This window comes from Copadichromis virginalis, linkage group LG8, assembly GCF_057382275.1.
Source record: "Copadichromis virginalis isolate Kocher_CV1m ecotype Utaka linkage group LG8, C_Virginalis_male_GT1.1, whole genome shotgun sequence".
Classification (NCBI taxonomy): Eukaryota; Metazoa; Chordata; class Actinopteri; order Cichliformes; family Cichlidae; genus Copadichromis; species Copadichromis virginalis.
In genome coordinates, this window is record NC_140625.1 from 28359803 (window position 1) to 28383387 (window position 23585).

A 23585-nucleotide genomic window follows, 5' to 3' on the forward strand; every position below is an offset into this window, starting at 1 on the left:
TTTCATTTAAAATGGTTTGATTTGTGGTCTACTAAAGCTTGTGTAGCGTTACTTAAACTGCTTGTGTCTTTAATAAAAACGAGACCAGGCACTATCTGTTATCTGTTAAAGACAGAGGCCTTCGGGTGGTGGTGGTTAATTGAACACATTAATTGATACTTCTTCATGCTGCTGGCGTTCTTGTGTTAGGGTTCAAGGCGACAGACAACCTCATTTAAAACTGCAGTCAACTAATTATCCCAAGGTCCATTTGAACGTACCTGAAGGCACCTCGCTTTCAGGTACACAGAAAAAGTGCATTCATTTTAATTGGATAGAAATATTCCATTCGTTCAGATTACTTAATGACTTCAGCCTGATCCTTGTTTGTCAGCTAAAAATAAACAAAACAAACAAACAAACAAACTGTGTATGTTTTAAGTGATTGGTGGAACTACTCAGGTAATCATAAGGCAGTAACTCAATGCATTTAGATAAGCAGACAGGGTCACGACGACCCGCTGAAGGCTAAGTTAAGCATCAGAACTGGGAATAACGGTTATTTAAGTGACCCTGAACATGGCACGGGCTGGTCTGAGCGTTCCATCATGCAACACTGCTGCAGCATTCAGATGGTAGCGTCAAAGCTTGAATTTGAATGTTGTTGGTGGTTTCTTGAACAGGACAATGGGTTTAATGTATTCAGATGGCCTCCACAATCACCAATCTCAGTGGAATGGATCATGGCTGGGCTGTGGTGGAACATGAGATTCTCATCATGGATTTGCAGCAACTGACAAAAGGGAGTCTAACCTGGTACGAACAAGGTTTAACTAATGACAAACGGATTGTTTCTCACTCACTATGTGTTAATAGACTCTCTGCATTGAATCATATCTGTTATTAATCTCTGTCTCTCTTCCACAGCATGTCTTTATCCTGTCTTCCTTCTCTCACCCCAACTGGTCGCAGCAGATGGCCCCGCCCCTCCCTGAGCCTGGTTCTGCCAGAGGTTTCTTCCTGTTAAAAGGGAGTTTTTCCTTCCCACTGTCGCCAAAGTGCTTGCTCATAGAGGGTCATATGATTGTTGGGTTTTTCTTTGTAGGTATTATTGTAGGGTCTACCTTACAATATAAAGAGCCTTGAGGTGACCGTTGCTGTGATTTGGTGCTGTATAAATAACATTGAATTGTACTGAATTGAAAATTGTTCTTAATAAATTAAATATGTAAAGTTCAGATAATCAGGCTCATCAGGTGCTCAGAGACCTCCTGGTTCTTCTGAAAGCTCTGGGCTCAGTAACATCTACTGGAAATTGAAAGGCAGCATTATGTAAATCCTCATTTCGGGACACACAGTTTCCTGTTTGCTGTTTTTAAATTGGGATCAGTCATGAATAATGTGCAGCCTTGTTAAATGGGGCCTTATTATGCTGCAGCTTGCGTCCTGTGCTGTCCCGCTGATCTATATCCCAGCTGTGCTCTGAGATTAGTCTTTCTTAATGTGTATATTTATTCCACGGATTATGTTGCTTATTGACTCCTGTGTTGTAAAAGCTCAGCTAGGGATGGGCACTGCAGATGCTGTGGTGTGTAGCATAGTTCATGCCACATACTTGTCCCCATTAAGCAGAATAAGTAAAATTCCTTCTTTTGTCTTACCAACAGCTCAAAATCCAAAGATAATCATTTATTAACAGACATTAGTAATCAAACAGTTTACTGTGTGGATTATTACACTACACTACCCATGGCTTTCACTTAGGACTGAACAAATTCCAGAAGTCTAAAATGTCAAACAAAGCCAAATCAAATTCAGGCACTCATGGAGGGTAATGCACAGGGAGCATAACCAAACATAACAGACACTTTTGAGGAAGCCTGAAGTGGAAGATGGGATAATCAAAGAGGGCTGATTAGGGAAGGACCAGCAGGAGGGTAATGAGACAAGTGAAGAGAATGACAGGGACTAGAAGGACAGAGCATATTTCTCCCATGCTGGCTCCTCTTCATTGGCTCCCTGTTAGATTAAGAAGCTAATTTAACTCACATACAAGGTTTTAATCAGGCCCCATCTTATCTTAATGACCTCAAAGCACCACATGACAACAATAAAGCACTTTAAAGTGCTGGTTTACTTCTGGTTCTTTGGAGCCTCCAGATTTCAGGCCCCTCTTCTCTGGAACCAGCTCCCAGTTTGGATTCAGGAGACAAACACCCTGTCTTCTTTTGACATTGGGCTTAAAACCTTCCTTTTTGATAAAGCATATAGTCAGGGCTGGATCAGGTGTCCCTGAATCCTCCCTTAGTTATGTTGCTGCTGGCTGTGTTTATACAGCTCCCTGCATTTAATCATCAGGGATTATTAATCTCTGGCTCTTTTTCACAGCGTGTCTTTGGTCCGCTCTTTCGGTTGTGCACATGGCCGCCCTTCCCTGAGGTTGGTTCTGCCTAAGATTCCTTCCTGTTAAAAGAGATTTTTTCCTTCCCACTGTCGCTGAGTGCCTGCTCATAGGGGGCTGTCTGATTGTTGTTGTTTTCTCTCTAATCTTGATGGGTCCTTACCTTACAATATAAAGCGCCTTGAAGCGACTGTTACTGATATTTGAGGATTTATAAATAAAACTGATGGGAGACAAACAGGAAGCAGAAATAAAAACTAGAGATGGACCGATCCGATATTACGTATCGGTATCGGTCCGATACTGACCTAAATTACTGGATCGGATATCGGAGAAAAATAAAAAATGTAATCCGATCCATTAAATATCACGAAAGCACCTCACAAAACTTGCAACACGCGTAACTCACCTCAGAACGTTAGCACGTTGGAGCAGTATGCATCACGTGATAGAGCGGCTGTGGCATGCGGGACCTGTCGGTGGTCTGGATAGCATTTGGAGCTTCGCTAGCAACCCGGCATTTCATCTCCGACAAAGTTATCCCCGAGAGAAGTAAAGCAAGTGTGTAAGTCCATCTCTGAATGTAAAGCATTCCTGCGTTAAGCTTAACGAGCGACTGCCTCTCGCTCTCCGGCTGCTACTTCAATCATGAAACTGCTTAATGATCAGCTGATCGGCTTTTCTGTCGCGAGTCCGTGTCTCTTGTTTGCTTTTGGCCCACTTTGCACCAGAAAGAGGAAACCAGCGGCTGAACAACAGCAGCACGTTTAAGCTTGATAAGCTGTTGTTAGAATTTATTTAATATTACTTTCTACTCCAGGATCTTTTTCTACGTAGCTGACGCTGGTAACTGTGCAGGGGCGGATCTAGCAAAGTTTAGCCAGGGGGGCCGATAGGGCATTAACAGGGAAAAGGGGGCACAAAGACATACTTTTCTTTCTTATTCTCATTTAAAATGTCTCGCTTTTAATTATTTAATATTTATCTGAATCTTACACCCAAAGTTTTAATCTGATGTAAAATGTATAGAAGTCCATTACTGCATATAGTAACTGTTAAGTCTAATATACCCTAGTAAGCTATAGTACTTTTTCCTTTGGGAAGGTACCATCTGTGCAGTCTGCAATTTTGTTGAAGAAAGATGTTGAATCTATTTAATATTTCTTGAAAAAGAATTGATTTCTGTGCATTTTTTTCACACTGCGTCAAATTAAGGTTGATTACGTCGATTAAGCATCATGAGGTGGAGCGTGAGGGGTGGTTCCCTATTTTTTATTTATTTATTTTTGTTGTTGCTGGGAGTTGGAACCCTATTAGTTAGGTTGCTTAATATTTATGCTAAGTACTCTTTAAAATACCAGAATAGGGAGGATGGTGTAGGTTTAAGTTTATTAGATTGATCAGTATTGCTGAACTATGAAATATTTTTTTTTGCATACAGGTATAACAGAATAGCTTTAGTGTAGTTGTTGTTTTAAACTTGAGTATGAACTTATACAAAATGCAGCAAGATATTTAAAAAAACAGTTTTGTTGATTAAAACACATTATATCGGATTCATATCGGTATCGGCAGATATCCAAATTTATGATATCGGTATCGGTATCGGACATAAAAAAGTGGTATCGTGCCATCTCTAATAAAAACCCTATCAAAGTAAAACAAGAAGTAACCGAAGGTGAATGAAACAGACCTGGGTACTAACACTTAACAAGTGTGAGATAAGAAAACGGCCCAAAACAAACTGAACATGGGGACAGAGATGAAGGAATCCTGGAGGACAAACAGAGACAGCGAGAAATTAAACCAACACATGAACTGAAATACATGATCCAAAACTGAGACTGATCGCTAGAATAACCATCAAAACCTGGTGATGTCACAGGAAATGAAGCCTAAGATCAACTAAAAGAGAAAAAATCCAAACAATAACCTAAATTTCAAACCGTTGGGAATAAAAGTAAAAACTCAGCAGAAGCTCGAATTCATATTTTCACAAAGAATTCAAAACCAGCACAAACCCGAGGAATGTGCTATTCTGATAAATAACAGGAGATTATGAATGCAGCTCTTGGAAACAGTCAGAACTTATTAAACTTCATGTCCACGGCATAAATCTGCATTATTGCTAGATTAAGCGGGAGACTCGTGAGCTTCTGTGGAAAGAATCCCTTCAAACTGTCTTTTATAGTAAGATTATCAGGAAATACGCCAAACTGCTCATTGCACTATTTTATAATGAACATTACGCCTCGCTCTACCCTGCGCTCCTCTCCTTCCTTCCAGATCCACACCAGTGCACAGGAGCCTCGGCGTTTCCCTCCATCAAACAGCTTTCCTTTAAATGGTTCTCAATTTCTTTACAAAGTCAAGAAGGTAAGTAATAAATGCCAAACTCCTTCTCCTGCCATTTTTAGCTGCCTGACACTTCTTCCTCCCCCACTCTCTATTCATGCCACTGTGGCCCACAAACACAGGTTGTGCATAAATGCTATCCTGTAGAGCTTCTACTTATTATGTCTCTCTGTGCCCTTTCACGCTTTTCTCACTCCCCGGGGGTGTCTCGGCGATCGATAACAGCCCCGGCTGTCGAGGGTGCTAAGACCTTTCTCTCGTTAATGCACGGCTTATTTCGGTTTGCCAGAGAAACCCTTTTCCGCCTCCACCGATTGTCCCGGCAGGCCTCCGTGAGACTGTTTTCTCCCGGTTTTGAGATGGGTCTATTATTCCCAATTGTGGGGTGAAATGTGCCCTAGTTTTTGCGGGCGTCTAAACCCTTTTTACATCTGCGGGATTGAGATAGGGGAGGTTTCATCCCATGACCAAATGGGTTTTTGAATAAGAACCAGAGACGCTTTGAACCTACTGGGATCTGGAAAATACTGACGTCTCTGTCACATCGGGGATTATCAGTGGACTGGTGGCAGCGAGACCAACACTTACCTCAAACACAAGAAGAGGAAGAAGGCTATGAGCAGCGCCACCATGGAGATGCAGTGACCCAGGAAGTTTATGATCACGGCTATTTGGTAGTGCATCTTGCTTTTTTTCTGCAGAAGAAGAAGAGAAACACTGGATGAGTCTTTTGATTCACAGAAATAGTTCTTATTTTCTTCTCTCTGGATAAGACAGGACACTTCAAAGGGTGACAAATCCTCTTTAATTTTTTCGATTTTTGACGGATGACTCCCGCTGTGATTTTAAACAGGAGTGGGTGTTAGCATTCCCAACAGGGCTGTCACGGCTCAATTTAAATCTGAATGCAAAGCTGTTCATAATTAATTGTTAAACTGTCTATTTCTGGCAATAATCGAACCCCAAAAATAATGGTAAATATTCAAATATGGAATAATATCTCTAAATATCCTACAGCTGTGGATGGATTTAGACAAAAATGAGTCTAAACGAACACAAACATGTAACAGGTCTCACTGTGTTGCCGCAGCAAAAATGCCACAAAAAATGAACAAAACTGCAAAGTTTATTATGCTGTTTGCATTTTTTCTTTGTGGCCTTTTTGTGCAGATATTTGTGCAGCTTTTTCTTGTCATTTTGTGTCTATAACTTTGTGGTACGTTTGCATCTTTTTGAAGTGGTTTTGTATCGATTTTGTATCTCTTTATGGCTTTTCTTTTTCACATTTCTTAAACAAACTTTTTTATGTTTGTGAGTTTTTTTGTGCAAGTTTTGCAAATCATTGTGAATTCTTGGACTCTCTTCAGCCTTTGTGCAATAACTCTTTTTTCCTATCGTTTTCGTTATTGTTGTTTTGTCTCTTTTGTCTGTTTTCTGTTCATTTGCAGTCATTTTTGATCATTTTGTGGTACTTGTGGAGTAACTTTATGTAACTTTTGGATCTCTTTGTGGAAGGTTTACTCATCACTCTCAGCCCATATTTCACAACATTTGAGAATCCTTCTGCAGTCTTTCTAGTTTTCTTTGAAATTGTGCTTTTCCAATCTTAGGCACTTTGTTTGGTGGTACTTTTGTGCCAGTTTCCAATTACTTACTAAGTACTGTACATTTAGTTTTTCTTCTTCTAAAATCTTATTTTTTGATCTTGTTTTTGTCACTTTTGGCTTTTTTTGGTGTCTTTGTGGAAGTTTATAGCTGCCCTTCAGTATGTTGTTGGGTCGGTTTCCCCTTTATATTCATTTTGCTTGGCTTTTTAGAAATTTATCTATTTGTTGCTGATTTATGTATTTTTAAATTGCGACTATTTATGTTTGTGTCTCTCATATCATTTTGAATAACCTTAAAATAATTTTACATTTCTTTGCTGACATCTTTTTGGTCTGTTTGTGTGCTCATGTGGATTATTTAACACATCCTTGTGATACTTTAGCATAGTTTTGTCTAAATTTTCTTTTATTTTCTGCTTGTTTTTGTGTCTCTGTGTAGTTCTTTAGACCTTTATTCTTTTGGTGTCTTTTGCAGTCATTTTGTGTCATCCCTAATCTTGTGTGTCCATCTTCTGGCACTCTGGCTCATACAGTTGCATTCAATTTATGTAATTTCAGGGTACTTGTGTGTCTCTTAGTGGAAGTGTTACACATCTTTGGTGCCATTTTGGGGGGAGTTTTGAATTGCTTTTGCATTTAGTAAATGTTATTTGCTGTTCCGAGTCTCTCCGTGGTATTATTTTCACTTCACAGTCATTTTGTGGATTTCTTTGGTGTGTTTGTGTCTCTCAGCAGTTCATTTTATCCACATTTGTGTTCATTTGGTGCCTCTCTGGCACCGGTGATCTCACTGTGGCTTTATTATTTTACACCCCTCCTTTTGGCATTTCTGCATCTCTTTGTTGTTCTGTTGTTGCTGTTTTATGTCTCCTCAGCAGTGATTGTGCATATACTTTCTGGAGCCAACTTTCCAACAGGAGATGGAAACAGAGGATGTGGTCCAGGGGCTAGTAATCCCTGAGCCTTGCAGGAGGGCCAACCAGATTTCATGGGGGCTTGTGCCGCCCCACTGGATCCACTCCTGGTTAGGAAACAGGAATACTGGGAAGCATTTGATTTTGCACACGCTCACATATGGAGAATCCACATGAGGCCTTGTGATAAGATTTCATGCAAACACAGACCCATCTTCCTGCAAATCTGTGCCTCAGAAATCCATTGTGATCAGATTTCCCCCACTCTACCAACAGTAATCTGTGCTGTAAGTGGATTTATGTAAGCTACTGGTGTCTACGCCGAGATTAAGCGTGGGCATGTTTAATCCCTGCCTCATCCACACTGAAAAACGTCATGCGTCCCATTCACTATATTTTAGTCCAACAGCTCATCTTCAACTTCTAAATCTGTACTGGACAAATGTTGTTGTGACTAAAAGCGCCAGCCAGCCATCTCTCTGCTGCTTTATTGGAAATTGCTCTATTGTTTTTTGTAAGATGTTTTTCTGATAGATCCTTGGAGGGATATTTCTAGGACTGGGTGACAAGACTCATGATCCATGCGAAGAAGTCATATGAGTTCTTTTTCTGAGCGCCCACCTCTGCGGTTAAAGGTTGGCATATTTTAAGGAACAAATAAGAATTGTTTGGCTCTGGTCGCTCATGAGACAGAGACATTTAAAAGACAAATGGCTCTACTGATGCCATTTATCACACTATCAAAAGGGTTTCCTTTATCCACACTGAAAAAACTGATTCTTTGCCCTCGTGAACATGAAGCAATAATTTTGAGTAAAATGCAGATGAACTTTATAAAAAAGAAGTTTTTTTAATAATTAAGGAAAATAAGTTGGTTTAAACTAACTGTATACAAGTCAAGTAAATTTCATTTGACCAAATTCCATCAAATTTAACATTTAACATTATATTTATGCAAAGAAAGTACATGGAAAAGTCAGTTTTTTGGGATAAATATTTTTTGAGTGAGTGACATATTTTATTTCTATTTGAAGGTTTTTTAAAATAATTTTTATGCAAAAAGGAATTAAAATAAATTCATCCAACGAGATTAATTTTTTAAAACATATTTTAGGTACTTGTGGCTGATGGCTGGTTGCTAGCAGACCTTCCAGGCTTCGGCTGCCTCGGTGTCTCTCTAATATTATTCAGCACCTTGTCATAGGTCTAAGTCAAAAGGACCATACGCTCTTATTGGCAGTCGCTTCAATAAACCTGTCTTGAAGTTGAGGCTTTGTGTTGCCGGCGGTTACTTCACTCATTGTCACATGGATTTAATATTTTATCTGGCCGCCACATATCGGGTCCTTTATGAAGAGAAATGTTCTTTGTGCCAATAAAACTAGAAAAACTAAAAACTAGTTTCACTCATTTTCACTGCAGTCAAAGTTACACCATGAATGCCTTTGTTAGTCATTAGTTATCTCATTAGTACACACGACTACAGTCCTCACTGTGTCCTCACTACAGATCGAACCCTGCTACATTTTTTCAGTCAGATTTCTACCTTTAAACAGAAGCTGTTCATTCTCACAGATTAAACCAGGTTACAGAACTGCTGTTTCTTTGTGTGCAGCTGTTAAACAGAGTCTGAAACAATGCCATTTAAACTGAGTTACCGATTACTTCCTTTGGTAAATCTCAGTAGATATAAGGCAACAAATCCTTCATTTGTGAAGTTTAATACATTCAGCCTCATCAGATCCTAAGAAACTAAACACGGGGCAAAGATTGTGACTGTGTGGGACACTTAGGCTGAAATGCACTCCTGAGTATTTCTTTTTTAATATTCTCAAAAATGAGATTTCAGCTGCTGTTCAGTCTGTTAAGGTTTATTAGCACACCTGTTTGACTCGCGTGTTTGTTTATATAAACTAGATCCAGTCAAAATGCCGGACACTGTCTCAGTATGTGGGACAGGCGGACAAAAAGTGCAGCGATTTTGTTCCAGTTTTATTTGTATAGCTCAGTATCACATGTAAAGGCTCACAGGACTTCCAAGGGCATAAAAACATACTAAAAGCAGAACAAAATAACCAAAAATTAAGTGTCGTGAAATGCAAAAGAGCACCCAGATGCAAGAAAAAGTCAAATAAAAGTGAGCCTTTCAGTGGCTAAACTACACAAAGTCCAAAGACCTGGAAACCTGGAAATCAAAGCCTCCAAACAAAAGCAGCTGAAAATGTGAAACAAAGAGAAATCAAAAAGCAAGCGAGGCTACGAGAAAACAGGAGGCTGTGAGGAGACGACTCAGAGCTGTGGGGTGTACTGCAAAGCTAGATTTTTGTCTTTATTTTTGGTGTGATAGATCACTACAGTAAAAGTTCAACATGTCCACATCTGTGTGATTAGCCTGTGGGACTCAGAGTAACCTTTGATATTTAAATGGATCCAGTTTACTAAAGTCTAATGTGCAGCTGTCAGGTTAAAAATAAACAGCAGCCCCGAGAGCGCTCCAAGAGGGAAAAGAAAAAATATAAGATTTTGATGTTTTACTTTTCCTCTGATAATGCCTCTGACTAAAGTAGGCACCACTCTATTTTGTGTGTGAAATGATGAATACGAGTGAAATAATGTGCAATCATGTGTAAAATTCCCCCTTTTATGCGAGCGCTCACATTAAAATGCTCACGGTGGAAGAAAACAAATGCAGCAATAATAGAAGCAGAAAAAACCTGATACGATATTGATGATGAAAACGAGCATGTGCTCTGTGTCTACCTGATTACGAACTGTGGCTGAATCAGTTAGAGTGCCTGCACAGCGCAGCAGTGCTATGAAAAGCGTCACTGCGTGCTCTAATTACAGAATGCAATGCAATTAGGAATCATTACTAATTAAAAACACCAGTTAAAATCAAATTCAAATTCAAATTCAAATTTTATTTGTCACGTACACAGTCATACACAGTACGATATGTAGTGAAATGCTTGGACAACTACTCGTGACCTAAAGAAAACAAAAAAAGGAAAGGCTATGAATAAGATAGGAAATAAATATGAAAAATTAAAAAGGGTAAATTTAACTAGGAAGGAATAAAATATAAATTAAGGTTAAAAATGAAATAACTGTACAACACAAATTAGAATGAAGGGTAAATTTAACTGGGAAGAATAAGATAAAATATATAAATTAAAGTTGAAAATAAAATAACTGTACAACAAAATACACAATACACAATATAGAACTATATAAGAATGTATGAAGAAATCTAAATATAAATAAATATATACACAATAACAGCAGCTGTACAAGTATTAACTGGAAATGAAGAATATAGTGACCAGTGTTGTGCAAAAACAATGTCCAGAAAGTCCAGTGTGTGTGTAAGAACTATATGTGTGGGTCAGTACTGTGTGGTGGTGTGATTGAGAGACCGTATCGCCTGCGGGAAGAAGCTCCTCCTCAGTCTCTCTGTGCTGGTCTTCAGGGAGCGGAATCGCTTTCCTGACCTCAGCAGAGAGAACAGTCTGTTGTTGGGATGGCTGAGGTCCTTCACGATCTTCCTGGCCTTGGTCCGGCACCGCCTGCTGTAGATTGAGTGCAGGTCAGGGAGCTCGGACCGGATGGTGCGAGATATGTCCAAGATAAATCCAAGATATGTCAAAAATCCCTCCTTCACAGCAGGATGTCGTGCGCACCGGTTAAAGGACTGTAGACTTTTTGTTTCCCATCGTTTAAAGGGAACATTTTAAAGGTCACATGACAGAAGGAATAATGAGTAATTACCGACAGGAGCGGTTAGCGGCAAGAAAAGAGTATGTGTGGAATTTTCTGCTTTAATTATTCATAAAATGTGATCTGATCTTTATCCAAATCACAAGTAAAGACACACACACACAATTTTTGAGCATGACATTAAACATTCACAAATCTGGTGTAAAAAAAGTTGTTGAATCCTTGGATTAAATATCTTAATTTAATAACTCTGGCATCAGTTATCTCTGACAAGTGTTGCCAGTAGACCTGCACAATGTCCTGGACGAGTTTTGGACCACTTGTCCTCAGAGAACCGCTTCAGCTCAGCCAGATTCTCAGGATGTGAGCAGCTCTTTGAGGTCAGCTCATGGTATTGCTGTTGTGTTAAAGGATGATTTTGGATTATATAAGCCTATTGTGGCTTTTTGTGTACTGCCAACTTCGCACTTTCCACCTCCTTTTCAGGGAAATGACGAGGTCACAAAAAGCAAGCGTGCTAAGCACGCCGGACATCACTAATGCAGCTAATGCAACGTGTCAAATATCTGCATTTCGCTTTGGGTGCAGAGGATGTTTAAAATGATTCGTGCAAAGATCACTTTTAGGAAAGCTGCAAGGAGCTTTGCACTAATCAGAGTGTTATAAACAGATTTGTGTGATGGATCGTTTCCCCCTAAACAAAGTTTGAGAGTGCCAAGTTAGCATGACCCACAGAGACACAGCAGAAGCATCAGTGGGATGTACAGCCTTGGTTTGGTCTGGACTGCTCCAAAAGTTGGATTTTCTTTGGTAATTTTGGAGTCAGTGTAGAGTTGGGCAGTCAACTCCACACTGGTGATCCAACCATGTGATCGCTAATTACGGATGGTGTCAACACCAGGTGGAGCAGGGAATGGAGAGAATGCAAACAGTGTGATTCAAACACAACTACACTACAACAGTGCACTACATAGCCAGCTCAGCATAGCCAGGTTTTCTTTGAATTAGCTGGTTGAATAAATCCTAAATCCACAATCAGGCTCTTCAAGAGACACTGGATACATAATTTCAATGTGCTACAAAAAATGGGTCGATTTATAAGAAAGCTATAAAAAAGGCAAAAATATAATGTTGGTACTGCAAATAAAGCCAAAAAGTAATCCTGGCAAAAAAAAAATCTACTCAAATGTTCAGTATGTTCAGGTTTGACTCTGATGAAGGCGATGTGAAAATCATTTCAGTTTAAATTAATGTTACCAGTGACAGAGAGACAAATTACTGACTGTCAGTTTTCATTTTTCTAATCTGTGTTCTATTAACTACATTTCCAGCAGGATAAAACAGAGTTAGCAACAGATTAGCAACAACCACAGAAACATTTATGCATTTTCTGCATCCCCACTGAATAAAAGTCATAACTAGAGTGGGGCAAATCAATTTTAATATAAATCTAATAATATTGTAAAATAATTAAAAGCATTAAAGGTAAAACAAACTACAAATCTCCAAACTATTGGCAATAACTAACAGTCCCCAAGATCATCATCCACATTGACATTAAGTATGTAGTCCAGCGGTGTCATTGTTGAGAACCTGGACACTGTGTTTCAAAACAATTTGTTAAAATTTGCAAATGAATTTCACCCTCCATGAATCAGCCAAAATCCTGGTGCCACCACCGCCGTGCTTCACCATGTACATGACGAGTTCACGATGTATGAAGGACCTTCTTACACTGCGTCACGGTGCTGCGTTCTCCCCATAGAGCTCATCTCTAGCTGCACTAGCCCACATAACATCTCCCCAGGCAGCAGCGTGATAGAAGTGTTCAGACTCCAGCAGGCAGTTGTGATATTTATGTCTACAGTCACCTCATGTTAACCAGGTCCTGTGAATCATTTAAGGCTTTAGTAACTTTTAAAGTCAACTTCTATGAAGAGTAACTGCTGGACTAAATCTCTAACGGTACTTTTTGGGTTTATGCAAATCTCCTCAGAGCTCTTTTTTCAAGAAGATGCGTCAGACTGAAAAGCCCTGAGTATTTTTACAAATCAGAGGAAGCTTTAAACCACACCTCCAACGTGCTTTCATTTATCTGACTGCGGTTTGTTGACTCCAGTTAGCTTTTGTTAAAGCTGTCATCCTCGGGCTCCACGCACTATTCAATGATGCGTTCAGTGTGAATGAGCAAAATACAAAGATCTCTTCCAAAGGTCTAACCGCATATAACCAAAGAGTGCATTGATTTCTACTGCATGCAGTGTATGGACATTTGTGTATAGATATAAAAAACATGCGTGAATCAGTTCTGCAACAGGCACTTCTGTAGAGCAGGCTAACACTTCTAGGTATAAATCAAGAAAATGGGAGGTTTTTCAAATGGATACGAGAGAACCGAGTTGAGCCTGAAAGGAGAGGAGGGGGTGGATGGCAAGAAGATAATATAAGACCCACCCACCACCACCAGTAGCCTCGGGTCTCACAAAATGTGTGGGCCATAAAACCAAACCTGACTCACTCTCCTTATAAGAAACAACAAAGACACTTATATTTGAGAAAATAACCTCGAGGAAGACCCAAAAGGAAATGAGGATTCTTCTTTTCCTCAAACAAACTTTCTAATAAGCCTTTGATCCACTCAGTTTCTTCTCCCAGTGGAACCGCTGAATATCCGGTTCAATACAGCCTGAACTTTAAAGGGAAGCTACTTCACGTCCCCCCTCTCTCCTCTGATGTCAATCACAGCGCTGCTGATACCTGGTGGAAGAAAAACTGAGACACATATTTGTAAAAGGTGAGACGCTCTATATCCATCTCCTGAAGGGATCGATGGATCAGTCAGTCCGTGGAAAAAAAAAAGGCAGTAAATGAAGGGTCTCGCTCCAAACTCTGTTTTCTCATCCTCACAGATCTATAAAGTACAAATGACTAACTGCCAACCTAATTACACGAAAGCATGTCTTCACAACTCTGCTTTCAAAAAAACAAAAAGCTGTGTGTCTGCTGGTTTTATTCTGTTTTTGTGTATTTTAATAAGACGGATATTTTGTTTGAGGGTCTTCATTCATGGCAACCAAGAAAATGGGGATTTTGTGAGGCTGTATTAATTAAGAATGAACATATATTAATTATAATTATTACAATTAATACTTTTAAAAGCAAAACTTAAGGTAGTTGAGAAATGTTCACAGGTGAATATTAATCCGAGAGGTAGATTTTTCAAATCTCAACGCTTCCCGGTGACACCGAGTCCAGTCTGGGACTTTTAGACTGAAAGCTGCATTTTTGTCCTGCTTATTGGAATAAGTATCAGATTGGTGCCGAGGACGTGAGAGGCTGTACTGGTTCAAATACCTCGGAGTTCACATCACGCAGGACCTGTCATGGTCCTGTCACATCAACACTGTGGTGAAAAAGGCCCGACAGCGTCTCTACCACCTCAGACGCTTGAGAGACTTCCAACTGCCCTCCAAGGTGCTCAGGAACTTTTACTCGTGCACCATAGAGAGCATCCTGGCGGGAAACATCTTAACCTGGTTCGGGAACAGCACCATGCAGGACAGACGAGCTCTACAGAGGGTTGTGCGGTCAGCTGAGCGCACCATCCGCTCCGAGCTCCCTGACCTGCACTCAATCTACAGCAGGCGGTGCTGGACCAAGGCCAGGAAGATGGTGAAGGACCTCAGCCATCCCAACAACAGACTGTTCTCTCTGCTGAGGTCAGGAAAGCGATTCCGCTCCCTGAAGACCAACACAGAGAGACTGAGGAGGAGCTTCTTCCCGCAGGCGATACGGTCTCTCAATCACACCACCACACAGTACTGACCCACACATATGGTTCTTACACACACACTGGACTTTCTGGACTTTGGTTTTGCACACATTGTTTTTTTGCACAACACTGGTCACTATATTCTTCATTTCCGGTTAATACTTGTACAGCTGCTGTTATTGTGTATATATTTATTTATATTTAGATTTCTTCATACATTCTTATATAGTTCTATATTGTGTATTGTGTATTTTGTTGTACAGTTATTTTATTTTCAACTTTAATTTATATATTTTATCTTATTCCTTCCCAGTTAAATTTACCCTTCATTCTAATTTGTGTTGTACAGTTATTTCATTTTTAACCTTAATTTATATTTTATTCCTTCCTAGTTAAATTTACCCTTTTTAATTTTTCATATTTATTTCCTATCTTATTCATAGCCTTTTCCTTTTTTGTTTTCTTTAGGTCACGAGCAGTTGTCCAAGCATTTCACTACATATCGTACTGTGTATGACTGTGTACGTGACAAATAAAATTTGAATTTGAATTTGAATTTGGTTCATACGTAAGCTGCCATCCACACAATGAGCCTCATTTACTAACTTACAGATTTAGAGGTGCCTGCGTATGAACAAATGAAGACCTGGCTGTTTTAGTGAATTTAAACAAGTCTTTAAAATGAATACTACTATTTATTATTAGAATTATGTGAAACTCATGTAATGGGTGGACAAGATGAAAGTATTGTAATAGATATTGCCTCCCTCCCTCCATAATTTCATGTGTTTGGCCTTCTTATCATTGTTACGTTATGCATTCAGTTCTTTATTACTATTTTGACACATACTGTGCTCACTGGCAATCCAGCTAGAATATTCTGGTCAATGATGAGTCCCACTGGTGGTGCTCACGCAGGCACTGAATCGGGCGGCTTTGGGGTCCTGTGTGTTTTACTGCACAGATAGCCTGCAGAGTGCAGCTACACTAAACTGAAGTGCTTGTGTTTTGTATTTGCAGTTGCAAATGAGCAAGTAAAGAGAACAATTCTGAACTCATGCACGCCTGGAAGTGTGCAACAATTATTATTGTCTTTTGGTCATTAATTTGGTTTTCTCGGATACTTTAATTCCCAAAATGGAAAGGTGTTGGCTTTAACCTTTCCATTTAAAGAATATTTATCTGACCTTCTCTTAAATGTTTTAACATCTTAAAAAACAGCTCAACTTTCTCTGATTTCCTCTTTGGACACAATCATTTCAGTTTCTTCAGTTGGACTTTCGTGCTTTAGAGGTGCAGGCTTCTCTCTTACAACATCCTCACATTTTTCTCTACGTCACCTGGGCTTCAACTATTTCCTTATATACAGAAGTAGGGATGTTATGCAGATTGCACAAGCTTATGCATGGCGGTTAGAACAAAATGTTTTATAAATCCAACGGTAATATTGCTCATGTTTCTTTTCCAGGCATGGTCTTACTTATTTACTAAATCACATTCTGCACATATTCCAAAAATAAGACAGAGCCTATGTCAGTCACAACAGCTTAAGATTCACTCTGCAAACGTTTCCAAATGCTAAAAAGGGTACATTAAAATAAGAGGTGATGCAGCGGCAAAGTAAGCGTGTCTCTGTTTCATGTGGCGCTGACAACCTGCAGAGAGTGGGGTAATATTTTAAATTTCAACAAACTAAAACTGTTTCGTTTTCATTTGAATCGTTCACACACATCGTGTTCGGCAAACAGCTCTGCTCTCGGCATTGACTTGAGGTCGGAAAGGTTGCCTCGGGGTCAAAGCAGGCACAACTTTGATGTTGAGAAAGCGCCTTTCAATCAACACTGAATCAATATTTCCAATTATTGTACCTGCTGCTAATTTTCCCAGCTCAATATTTCAGTACATACTTTTTCACTCCCCTGAACTGTTGCCGACGTCTTTGATTCTTTCAGTGATGATAATCTTATGGCGCTCTGCTCATTAAAAGTCGTTTCCCTGGATAGAAAAACAGGCGGGTGTATTTAAGAGGAAGAATGGAGACGGTACTTTTTGCTGCTCCCTTATTTCCCGAGTGGTCACCACAGCAGATGGATCTACATGCTGACTTAGCACAGGTTTGACACCAAACGCCCTTCCTGATGCAAACCTCCCAATTAGCTGAGCTTGTGATGCACTGAAGCTGAGTTTGTGTCTGCTCCCAGTTTCAAACTGGGGATCTTTCACGTGTAAGGCGAATGTGTTAATGGAGCCCCTATTTCAGAGTAAGAATGGCATTATAGAAATCCCTCCAAGGCTAAACAAGTCCGTCTAGACGCTCTCCTCCTTGGCAACACTTCCCAGCTCCTCCTGGGTGATCTTGAGGCATTTACAGGGCCGATTGCATATATAATCTCAGTGAGATGTTCAGGGTCCACCTCTGGGTCTTCTGTGAGCTAGACAAGCCTGTAAACCTCCAACTGAAGGCAGCCGGGTGGATCGTGATTAGAAGTCTGAATTACCTCGCTTTTTTAAATGCAAAGGAGCAGCGGTTCTACTATCAGCCTCTCCAGATGTCTGAGGAAAGCAAAGCCAGAAATACCTCAGAAATTAGTTCTCTACTACATCATCAAAAAACATGCAAGATTAATGCTTCAAATCTGGGCTCACTCTCACAAAACAGATCTTACTCACTCTGAGGAGTTTCACTTCTCGGTTAAATAAAGGTTAATAAATAAATAACTGCAAATTCAGAGATATTCTAAAGATATTTTGGTTTAACTTTTGTACACTGGGAGGAAAAAGTGACTTGTCGCCTGTTTCTAAATTCATTCTATTCTCCTCACCCGTTCTCTTAGGGTGAGATTGAGCAAAATAAACAATCAAATAACCACCGAATCAAGCCAACTAAATCAGGCGGGCACCTCCTGGCTGCTCTGAGCGCTCACTAGAGCAGCAGATGTATATTAATCCACAGCTGACACTATTCCCTAACATTTCATTGTGATGGAGTTATGATTTCTAAGCACTACGGCACTGATAAAAAAAAAGAAGAATCATAGATTTTAAGCCAATTTAAGGTTTAAAATCTTCTGTAGTAGCAGTGGGATTGGGATTGAAAGAGTGAGATGACAGCACTGAGAGCAGAGCCGGCATTGTTTTGGTGTTTTAAAAGAGCATCGGTCTTATCCCATAATGCAGGATTAGGATTTAGACTCCAACTTTTTGTCAGTTATCAGGTTGACTGCTCTCAGCCAGACTAGCTTCTGGTTAGTTAGGACTATCAGTGCTTTTCTCTCCTGCTGCTCCGCCCGTCCTCTCTCAGAAAGATGTGATAATGGCAGAGAAGACAGAGGAGCACGCGCATAAATGCAGTAGCCACTTTCATGGTGCACTGAAACAGAAGAGGACTCACGCAATTATGCAAATAGAGTCAATAAGACATTATAAATGCTTGTTTGCGATCCCCTCCATCACATTTAAACGGACTGGGTGTTAGATTTTCACATGGAAAGCAGATGTGTCTTTCAGGTCTGAAAAGTGAAGCTAATGAATAAGTGCCTTCTTTTTAATGGCCACCAGGGGAACATTAGTGTGGCTGCAGAATGATTTCTGTGGGAAAACGATCCTCTGCTCCCTCGCTATATGACGTCAGTAATGGTTTCCTGATTTACTTCATGGACTTGATCGCTTAATAGGACAAAGGCTTATAAATCAAGTTAACGTGACAGTGGATACATCCATCTTTTGCGCTCTGTATCGTGGAAATAAAGTGAAGGCACAAAAAATAGGTATGTGAAGTAAATAAAAGCACGTGAAGCCAAACAGCGGCGAAACCCACAAACGAACAAACACAACCTTCTGTCGACTTTGGAACTAAAAGCTGAATCTTACCATCTACCTTTGCTCCAGGTGGTGTTTTAAAGCAACAATGACAATGGTCACCTAGTGTGCATTTGTCTGCCTCGCGTGTATCTGTAATTTCAGGGGGTCTAGTGCAGTACTTGACCCCCTGAAATGATACTTGAAATGTGTATTTGTTCCTGCTCGATTTGGTTCAGCATGTTCTGCATTTTTATCAGGACCATTCAGTCCTTAGGGGGGAAAAAGAGCACTTACAACACTCGAAACACTGCACGAGGACGCATCGGATACGAACAAAAAAAAAAATGAGTAGAAAAAGTGGAAGAAAAAAAACGTGAATGATTAAAATGTAGAGCACAGCAGGACCATAACAGCAGCGTGCTGACTGGCTGTTTTCTTCTCGGCTTTCACGAGTCGCTCACATCACCGGAGGACAATGCTGTTTAGAAAAATCACTGTTGTTTCTTTTGAGGAAGTTTTCTTTTCTTTTAAATGAAACCCGTGTTTCAGAAGAGAAAAAGCTGCAGGTCGATAAGCTGATTTAAAGCTTCCACCTACATTTGAAACCAGCGACGCCTCAATAACTTGGGGCAAGGTGACATTAAAAGCACGCTGCAGTGCAAAAATCAAAACAAGTAGATTCCTTAAAGAGATGCTCTCGGGCAATCTGCCGTATTTTCAGTGATGTTTCGCTCTTTTGTCTGCAGGCAAACAAACCCCGAAGTCATATTTACTATAAATATTCCAGTAAGCCTCGAGCAAAGCGGCGTCTTCCACCACTAACCTTGCCTTTGTCTGTTTCTGATTACCATGCAGTAGGCTCCACACTTTTAGGATCCTCCCTAAAGGCCACATTAATCAAGACACGTGCAGACAGCTGACTCTTACCTCCTCGTGAAGGATGGCCTTACACATGGAGTAGTTCCCCTTCAACGCCCACGTCCCATTTGCAAGACATCGCCTATAAACATTATCTGTAAAGAGAGCAAGAGAAGAAGAAAGACCAGATGAGGAGACTCTGTTTCATTTATCACATTTTTTTTGCCTTTTCCTTTTTGGCCTCGTGTCCCTAGATGGGAATTTGTGCTCGATTCGTAGTGGCACTGTGACCTTTTTCTGCTTTGAGACTAATAGGGAGAGATATCATTAGAGAAAGTCTCACAAGCTGTGATTTTTCACACGTTTGCTGTTGGAACAGTCTACCACCCTTCTGCCTAAGCACTGTCATTATTCTTTAAATTGAGGCCCACGATTTAGCCGCAAATGACGTACGCTTCACGTCCATCCTGTTGTTTCAGACGCTGGAGCTGAGGACAGAACTGTACTCCTGAATTACAGTTTTATTACTATTTAAAACTTTAAAATAGGTAAAAACGGAGATGCAGCTTCTGGAAAATCACTTATTGAAATACGGATTCATGCAGAAAAAATAGACACAAACCACTCCCCGGGGGGTAAGTTGTAACGAGCAGATTCAAACTCGGTGGAAGACGGGCCAGCAGCAGCAGCAGCAGCTGGGCTCTAGGGAGCTTCTCAGTTTATTGAGAAGGGTCTACCACGGTTAGCCAATCAGCGAATTCCACAGCCTGTTCTACTCTGGCAGATATTCAGAAAATAAAGTACTTTCCAGTTCCTTCCCTGTTTCCTGTCTCCTATGTGGATCTGTCTTTGATATGTGTCCTGCAGAGCCCTGCGGACTTGTGTATCCCAAGCCAATTAGCCCATCCTACAGTCACGAGAAAGGCACTGAAGGGTGCAGGTGCTCGCCGTCTCCCACTGCTCTCAGAGTCAAACGGGCTGCATGTGGAGAACTCCTGATGCAATGTCAGCACAGACATGTCAACAGTCTATGTGTTATGGTATAAAATATACGAAGCATCCATGTGGCCTAAAATAAAGTGACTATTAATAATATACAAAATAAAATAGCTTTCCTTTGGTCTAATGTTTGCAAAATTGAGGATTATGGAGTAAATAATAATGATACTATTCACACATATATAAAATTAAATGGGTCAGAGATAACAAATTTAAAAAAAAAATACATAATGAGGATCATACTTTTCACTCAAAACGATTTCAGATTAAAATAGGTCAAAGGTCAAAGTGGATATAGTCATAAATACTCAAGAATTGCACACACACACACACGGAGGTCGAGGATATTTAAGTGGTTGTTTTTTCTTTGCGGTGGGAATAAAAATCTGCAATAATATGACAAGCTCAGTAAATAATAATTTAGACAATTATCTCTGAAGCGATGCGTAAGAAAAACTGAAGAATTTAATGAGCGACCCATCTGCTCCCCAAGGTGTTCAGGCCAAAGGAGTGCGAAGGTGCAGGTGACAGCAGTCTGAGATCATTAAATAAAGTGAATAAAGTTTGATCTGTTTAAGTTTACAGGTTTAGCTGAAAGCACAAACTGTGCAGTCCTATCGGCTACGTGCCACTTCAGAAATGTTCGGTTTGTTTTATCGTGTTGCTGAATCATCTCTGCCTCCTGCTTAAATCCAGCTGCTCCTGGACACGAACAATTACACATCCACAACGAGATGTTTGGATTTAGAAACAGAGAGAGCCGCTGATTATGGACTAAGATGGTTGAGTCAACAGCAGCCAGACTTCTGTTTGTCATGGTCCTGCACTGGTCATCTGTTGTGCTTTAACATCTCTCTAAATCTCTCGAGCTGGATTCATCTGAGCTCCATCTGCAGGTGGAGTCCCGGTCTCTCACATTTGGCTCACTCTCCCCAAATAAACATCCTGACCAAGTCTCACTATCACCTCCTGAAACATTTCATGAACAGCTCAGCGTCCGATTCTGTCAGGACTGACTCTCCTTCCTTCTCTCTCAGAGTTATCCTCCCATGTTGCTCAGTCTGCACAATAAAGCCATTTGAAAGGAAATCACTCTCTTTTGGGTCTCACTTCAGGATCCGCTCACTGGTAACACCTTCAAAGGTGATATGGTTGCCCCAGGACAGGTCCTCGGGGGTAACTGTGACCGAGGACCTGTCCTGGGGCAACCATATCACCTCAGTTGTATGGAAGGCCCAACAGCGCCTCTACTACCTGAGGAGACTGCGGAGCGCACACATTCCCAGATCTCTGATGTTGAACTTCTACAACTGTGCCATCAGCAGCGTTCTGACGTATGGATTTCTAGTGTGGTTCCCCAGCTGCACCAAGGCCGATCAGCAAGCACTCCAGCGGGTGGTGAAAGAAGCTGGCAGAATTATTGGAACAAGTCTGCCAGAGATCAGTAATATCTTCCCCACTCGCTGTCTGAGGAGGGTGCACAGTATCCTGCGGGACCAACATCACCCTGCGCGCCACCTTTTCCATCTGCTGCCCTCAGGGAGAAGGTACAGGTCTATACAGGCCAGAACATCCAGACTGGCCAACAGCCTGTATCCACAGGCTGTGAGGCTCCTGAACTCTCTGCCCCCCTCTCACGGACAATAACCATATCCAACTTCTTAATAGCAATGAACTGGTCTGCATTGGTGCATCATATCTTTATTCTCTTCCCCCTCCTGCCCCCCCCCCCCCCCCCCTCTTTCTTAAATAGATAACTATCATATCTGATATCATATCTCACAGTACAATAATATTGAATGGGTTGCATTGTTGTATTTTGTCATGTTTCTCAGGTCTTTGTCTGAATTTCTACGAACATTATTGCTAAGGATTGTCTTATTGCATTGGAGTCACACTGGGTTAAATATGTACACTTGGGTTTTAAGGGGTATTTATTATTTTCTTCTTTTTTTTGGGTTGTATGGAAGCCCCAAACGCAATTTCATTGTTCTTGACAATGACAATAAATAAATAAATACTAAATACTAAATACTAAAAGGCATTGAAACTTTTAGGTTCTTGAACATGTTTCACTTTTTATTCAGAAGTTCTTCAGCTCAGGCCAATAAAGGCGGATTGAGAAGCTGCCTTTGACTCAACCACTCCAGACTAACATGACCGGGACGACTGAGAGCCCACACAGAGAGCCCGACTGTAATGACTGTCAGAGGTTCGGCTCGTCTACATTTCGATGTTGAACTGACACGAGCACACTGCACAGCTGAGTCTCATAGAAGAAAATGTGAGACAGTTATGAAAAAATGTTTGTTTGTGTTCAAGGACACCAGCTGTCACGTTTTTTGCAAAAGCACGACTCTGAAAGTAAAGTAGTTAAACAAGAAGCATGTTTTGTGTCTGCAGCAGATATATGGTGTCCAAACTCATCAGCCAGGACAAGATGGCATATGAACACATGAAAGCTGGTTTTAATGACAATTATTAATCCATCCGTCCAATTTCTTAACTGCTGCAGGGCTGAAGACTGCCCCAGCTGTCGTAGGGCAAAAGGTGGGGTCCACCCTGGACAGGACACCAACCAATTGCAGGGCTAACACTTTAGAAGCAGTTTCAGTTCAGTTTTATTTGTCATATGCAAGTTAGCACAGCGTCAACATTGCAATGAAATGTATTTGACGAGCAGAAGACAGTCACTCAGCAGTATAGTACAGTAAAAATAGTAAAAAAACCCACAATATTTATAAAACACAGCAAAAAATATAGTAAAAAATGTTAACAGACTAAGTATAAATACATGTGCACACTTGTATAAACAGAAAAAGAAATCTTAAATGAGATAAAGTATCAGGAGTGAGCAGCAGTACAAACTGAACAGCACAAAGTTTGAGTGTCAGTTAGTGCAGGACTGCACGGAGTAAGGGTTGTTATTTCTATTTAAATACTAATAAAAATGACGTGACCAGTGCAGAGCGTAGTATGTATCTGTGAAACTGTAGGACAGCGTCTGCGTGCATCCTGTGGAGCGTAGTGTGTGTGTTTAAATATTGTGGTTGAGGTGTCGTACGGCTAGGTGGTAAAAACACAGACTCCTGTAACGTCTGCCAGATGGTAACAAGGAGAACAGCTGGTGTGCTGGGTGGCTGTGGTCCTTGATGATGCTGTGTGCTTTTGGGTACCCAGAA

The 23585-nt window shown here is 40.6% G+C and overlaps 1 protein-coding gene across 1 annotated transcript in view; it reads right to left on the minus strand.

The window, feature by feature from the left end:
• LOC146703641 (corticotropin-releasing hormone receptor 1-like) overlaps positions 1-23585 on the minus strand; it is a 100653-nt gene that overhangs the window by 35760 nt on the left and 41308 nt on the right. The window contains exons 5-6 of the mRNA XM_085466957.1: positions 19474-19559; positions 5324-5430 (exon numbers count right to left, since the gene is read on the minus strand). Coding sequence (XP_085323083.1) covers positions 5324-5430; positions 19474-19559 — 193 coding nt within the window. The remainder of the gene's footprint in view (positions 1-5323; positions 5431-19473; positions 19560-23585) is intronic.